Raw genomic sequence first — 6,000 nt, forward strand, 5'->3', positions numbered from 1 at the left:
TTAAGAGCTTTAGAATATGAAGTGACACTAGAGGAGTATGATAAGTAACATTATTTAATTGATACAAGAATAGGCAATAGTATTACAATCGTAAGACAAGATAGCCCTTTTTATACTATTAAATTACAATATGTGATGCTGAATTACATTAATAGTCTACATGAGGAATTAAAGAGAGAGAGATAATGTCAAAACTCACTTAGTACAGCCAGCATACCGATCGGTGGCGATACGGACTCGGAATGATAACACCGGAGGGAAGGGCCCTTTTTATATAATCCGCAGTAGCGTCAGTGGCCATCCCGTGATATGGGGCTCTATGAATAGATAGATTGGGAAGCCCGATGATTTGAAGCAAAGTTAAAATGCTTCGATAGAATAAATATAGTAAGGTTGTTTCACCCTAATTCAGGATGGGGGAGAGCCCCAGTGAATGGCTTCGGGACTAGAATTACATAGGGGGATTTCTAGTGTTGTTACTAAAATAACGGTTTCTGGGATTTTAGTGACAACAATCGCCCCTCATTAATGAATTTGAATATGCAGTCTCTCTCTCTCGTGACATAGGATACATTTCAGTTTACAGGTAGTATTGCTTATGGTAATGGATACAATTTCTGCAATCCTTGACACAGAGAAAAATACATAGAATACAGAGGAGTTTCGCAATGAATATTACCTAATGAATTGGACAATGTTACTTTTCAAAATACATGATTTGGTAATTAATAGAGTACACACACATCAGTTACTAAATATAGTTAGCCTACTACGGGCATTTAAGCAGTTAGTTGCAAAACGAGGGTACCGACAACGGCCGGAATTTGTGGTCACCGGAGGAGGTTACACAGTACAGACCGTTTCACCGTGCTTGGCATGTAGGGGAGGCAGTGCGAGAGAGACAGAAAAATACAAAAACGTAAACATAAAGCAAACTAATTTGACAGCTGATGCTAGTTCACAACTTCAGTATTTGAACGTGACTGTACCGTACATCAAGGCGTAGTGGGGGAAAGCTCTCAGTGCGCATGCTCCAGCGAGGCGCCACACACCGTGACACTATCTGTACTAACTTATAATTTAGGGGTGACGCCCAATTCAAGGTTGACGGTTGTATTATGTCTATATCTAACATGTCACTAATGTGTAATTCCTGAACAACTCCCTTTAATGACTCAGGCAACCTGTAGGGTGCAGAACTACCGAAGTGCATCCCCCTTGGGAATTTTATTACAACGATCAGGGTTGTACACCCTAGTGGTGCGGCAGCATTGTAAAACAGTGATCTAAATTTCCACAGTACCAGAAATATATTATCCCTATCACCCTTCTGAAGGTGTGCTAATTTAAAAACCACTAATTGTTCAAAATCAGTCAATTTCGGAATTCCTCCTCCATAAAACATTTCCCCATACACGTTCTTCCTCCTACAACTCAGTGTGTATTCACCTCTCTACTAGATCGACTATATCACTTCCTTCACTACACAAACATAGATGGCCAACACACCTCTTTGTTAGACCGCCTTCAGTCCCTGACCTACTATTCCACCTATCCCAGGTTGTACTACTCATGGGTCCAGCACCAAAAACTTTCGCCATCAGAGGATAAAAACTTTCGCCAGAGGGCTAAAACACACCTCTTCCAGGCTGCATCACTCACAGGTTCACAAACCAGGCCACTACTCCACACTCGAGTGCATGGTTCCCTATCCAAACTCTGGATCTCACAACTTTTACTCATTGGGTTGGGACAGAAGGGCTTGGGGCCAGCGGGGCCAGCACACTCACTGCCGACCTTAACAACGGTACTGACCAGGACCCCTGCCCGGGGTTTCACAGTTTTCAAATAATATAAGCTAAATACTGTAGTTTTAAACTTTGAAAAGTTATTGTAAATTTCTCATAATTATATAAAATATTATCTATCATTAATGACTGTCATACAAGCAGTATACAACAGCCTATACAGGGTTATTTTTAAAAACTTGCATCTTTATTTATGTAAAAACTGCAATAGATAGAAATATGCAGTTTGCGGGAATCACCTATAGACGTAGGGGGCCCAATTGTTTTGAATTCAACGTTACATTCACATTCCCCCCCTTTCCCCCCCTGCCCTCAACTTAATTTTTTTTAATAGCAAGGTACCCCTTGTGACATATCAAATGAAAGAGCATGAAAAAAGAAAATGTTTGATGAAAAAAAATTGAAAATCGGTTCATAAATTTGCGAGATATTTCCCCCCCCCCCTCACCGGAACTTAGTTTTTTTTTAATAGCAAGGTACCCCTTGTGACATATCAAACAAAAGAGCATGACAAAAGAAAATGTTTATTGAAATTTATTTTTCATTTGATATGTCACAAGGGCGGGTACCTTGCTATTACAAAACAAGTTATGGGTAGGGGAAAAGGGGGGGGATTATCTCACAAATTCATGAGCCGATTTTAATTTTTTTTCACCAAACATTTTCTTTTTTCATGCTCTTTCATTTGATATGTCACAAGGGGTACCTTGCTATTAAAAAAAATTAAGTTCCGGGGGGGGGGGAGGGGGGGAATATCTCACACATTTATGAACCGATTTTCAATTTTTTTTCATCAAACATTTTCTTTTTTTATGCTCTTTTATTTGATATGTCACAAGGGCTACCTTGCTATTTAAAAAAATTAAGTTGGGGGCAGGGGGGAAAGGGGGGGAATGTGAATGTAACGTTGAATTCAAAAACATTGTGCCCCCTACGTCAATAGATGATTACCGCCAACTGCATATTTCTATCTATTGCGGTTTTTACATAAATAAAAATGCAAGTTTAAAAAAAAACACCCTGTATATTATTTGATACTACGATATTTGAAAGATAATTTTATAAAGCTGTCCTGGTCCTCACAACATCTCTTAGTATAACGATTGTAATTTTTCAGTGCAATTTTGAACTGGTGGAGGTACAGGAAACAACGGAGTGACACGAAGGATACAACGAGACCCTACACTCGGTGGGAGGAGGATTACCAGCTTCAGGATCCAGGGCGGTTGGCATTGTTTGAGGAATATCTGGAAATGGGTAAGATAGCGTTCTGTCATCTACACTCTACAGTTACTTAGTCTAGAGACATAGGTAGATGGCGGTGGAAGTACCTGAAACTGTGGCCACAATGGTTAGAAAATAGAAAGGGAGGACAAATCCAAGCTTCAATTGAATCTGGACTCCCTATCCTCTGACCACTACTGGACTCCTTTGTCCAAACTAAAAAAGTTATACCATCAGTGGAAGTTAACCAAATCTGATGGATACATTTCAAAATCACATGTGTGGAATATCAGTAAACTATAGAGTTAGTAAGAGCAAATAAAAGAGTAGGCCTACATCAATCACATCTGTACATATCAATCACATTGTCGACTTGTTTGTTTACTATGGTCCAAGATGTCCTAGTGTTTTAATCATATGCAGGTGACTTTTGAAGTCCAACCAAACAGATCCAAAGTCTACTGTAATTGGTTTTGGTATTCTGGCAGCAGTTATTGGTATTGAAATGTACTATTCAATCATAACTGTTGACTAAGCAGTACTGCAAATATCTAATGTTATGATCTTAAATTTCAATATCAACCTTTGTAAGTTTACTCCCAAAACATAGCAACATTTACCATGTTACATCATTACTGGAAATGGTTACAGTGATCCAGTATGGATTTGTGACGTTATTTGTTGCTGCTTTCCCCCTGGCCCCACTGTTTGCCCTGCTGAACAACATTGGAGAGATAAGGTTGGATGCCTACAAGATGGTGACCCAAGCAAGACGGCCATTGGCAGAGAGAGTGGAGGACATTGGGGCCTGGTACGGCATCCTTCAAGGCATCACCTACTGCGCCGTCGTCTCCAATGTGAGTAGTAAACTAAACAAATGTGCAATGAATTATTAAAAAAATTGAAAGTGTTACAGAATGAGGCAGTAAAATGGTACGATTTTGAAGAATCACAAATAATTTGTTTAGAAAAAAGAATATTGTTTTAACATAAATCTTAAGTACATGAGTCAAAAATAATTTTTTATCAACCCATGTCAGTGAGGTTGTGGTTTTGCACACATTATTGAAGTCTGAAATGAAATCCACCCACGAAGTTTTTAGCATCTGCAAAACTTCTGGAGTTGTTTTGTAGTGCTTCTTGTGGTAGCAGTTGAAAGCTATACCCAAAGGGTAGCTTCCTTGACGACACAGGAGTCCATGGCAGTAAACTGACCTCACAACATAAAGCGCACTGAGCACAAACCACAATATCCACATTTTTTTAATATACCTTGACACCAAACGCATGTTGTTCACTCGTCCAAAGCTCCATGGATACTGAAATTTCCCCTTATCTAGACGCTCAAAGTAATTTATTGAGTCTCGGTATTATTATGTGGTAAAACATTACAGTGTTTAAAAAATTAGAACTAAAGTAGTTCCCTCTCAATTACGGATTAAAACTGAACACAAGGTTAATCATTTTTCAGGCATTTGTCATCGCTTATACCAGTGATTACATTCCTCGGATGGTCTATGTATTTGTGTATTCGAAAACTCAAACTCTAGAAGGATATATCGACTCATCACTGTCTGGTAAGTTGTACAATAATTATCCAGAATATTAACTTGCAGTGGTTCAGTAAGTTAGTATTTGATTACTTGTTCTTGTTCATTGTCTAAGATCTCATTCACACAAAAAATTGAGGAAAGACTGGCAAAAAACCTGTCTCTACTATGAAATCTTCGAGCAAGATATTCCTGAACTAGGGTTTTTAGGGTAGTTCTTATTCCGAAGACATAGAGAGGTATAAGATGGGGTTGTAAATATGAAACGAATATTTACCGTATGTTTAGTTATATATTTATATGTGTTTTATAGTATTCAATACTTCGGACTTTGATGAGGACATGGGCATTGATAAGAACAACTACGATGATGATGAGCCTGAGATATGTCAATACCGAGGTTATCGCAACGGTCCAGAGCATGAGGATAAGTACGGCCTCTCTCCACAATATTGGCACGTGTTTGCTGCTAGGCTTGCATTTGTTGTGGTCTTTGAGGTTAGTCGACTCCTAAAACAGTCTCTAATTTAATTTTCTTAGTTCTTCATTTAAATGAAAAAAAAACAACAAAAATTTTAATAACTGTCTGAAAGAATGTGTAACACGTCTATGCGTATCAATACAGTAGACAATCTTAACCAAGTAAGTATCTTCATTGATACTTGAGTACAGTATACTTTACAAGAACACACTGCAGGACCAAGCATCAATATAAAACTGTGTTTTTCATTTGTGTCAATTTCTATTTGAAATGTTTACAAAGTTACCCATCAACCGACCTAGGATAAGGGAGGTGCAGTAGTAACAGTGAGTAACACCTTCCTAGGTGAAATTTAATTGCAATTCTTTCTTACGATACTTTACCTAAAATGGTTGTGTTATTAGATCCAAGATATAATAATGTAATTCTGTAGATTAATACAACTTTTAGAACATTTAATGTTATTTGCAGCACATTGTCTTTGCTCTAACTGGGATAATGGCTTACGTGATCCCAGACGTACCCAGAGAAGTGAAGACTCAAATTCAGAGAGAAAGGCTTCTCAAGAAGGAAGAAAAGTATGAAAAAGGAACTACACGAACTGACGAGTATGATGAACTACTAAGTGCGATCCGTAACACTCAAAACTCCAGTAGACTTAGTGAGGTGATCAGGAGAACTTCGTGGGACAGACGATTCACCAAACCAGAACATGACCTTAGGAACGTCATACGAAGATGATATTCTCAGTCACACTTAGTCTTTTCAAAGCGGACCTAAAAGTGTTTGCCAACAACATGTGAATCATTCAACTAAATGTGGTTGTGCATTTGGATGTATTGAATGTAGGTTTGAGACATTTGGTAAATATAATGTCAATTATCAAAAAGTGATAACACAATCAAAATGTTAATGTTCAAAGAAAGACACACATATC

The 6,000-nt window shown here is 38.1% G+C and overlaps 1 protein-coding gene across 1 annotated transcript in view; it reads left to right on the forward strand.

Moving 5' to 3' along the window:
• The window catches only part of LOC129005649 (anoctamin-4-like), a 59,308-nt gene extending 53,308 nt beyond the window's left edge, over positions 1–6,000 (forward strand). The window contains exons 18-22 of the mRNA XM_054434608.1: positions 2,926–3,065; positions 3,684–3,889; positions 4,504–4,609; positions 4,896–5,080; positions 5,535–6,000. Of these exons, the coding sequence (XP_054290583.1) occupies positions 2,926–3,065; positions 3,684–3,889; positions 4,504–4,609; positions 4,896–5,080; positions 5,535–5,804 (907 nt within the window). The 3' untranslated portion in view covers positions 5,805–6,000. The remainder of the gene's footprint in view (positions 1–2,925; positions 3,066–3,683; positions 3,890–4,503; positions 4,610–4,895; positions 5,081–5,534) is intronic.

Source organism: Macrosteles quadrilineatus, unplaced genomic scaffold (genome assembly GCF_028750875.1).
Source record: "Macrosteles quadrilineatus isolate MER2022 unplaced genomic scaffold, UCM_ALF_1.0 Scaffold_28__1_contigs__length_1566739, whole genome shotgun sequence".
Lineage (NCBI taxonomy): Eukaryota > Metazoa > Arthropoda > Insecta > Hemiptera > Cicadellidae > Macrosteles > Macrosteles quadrilineatus.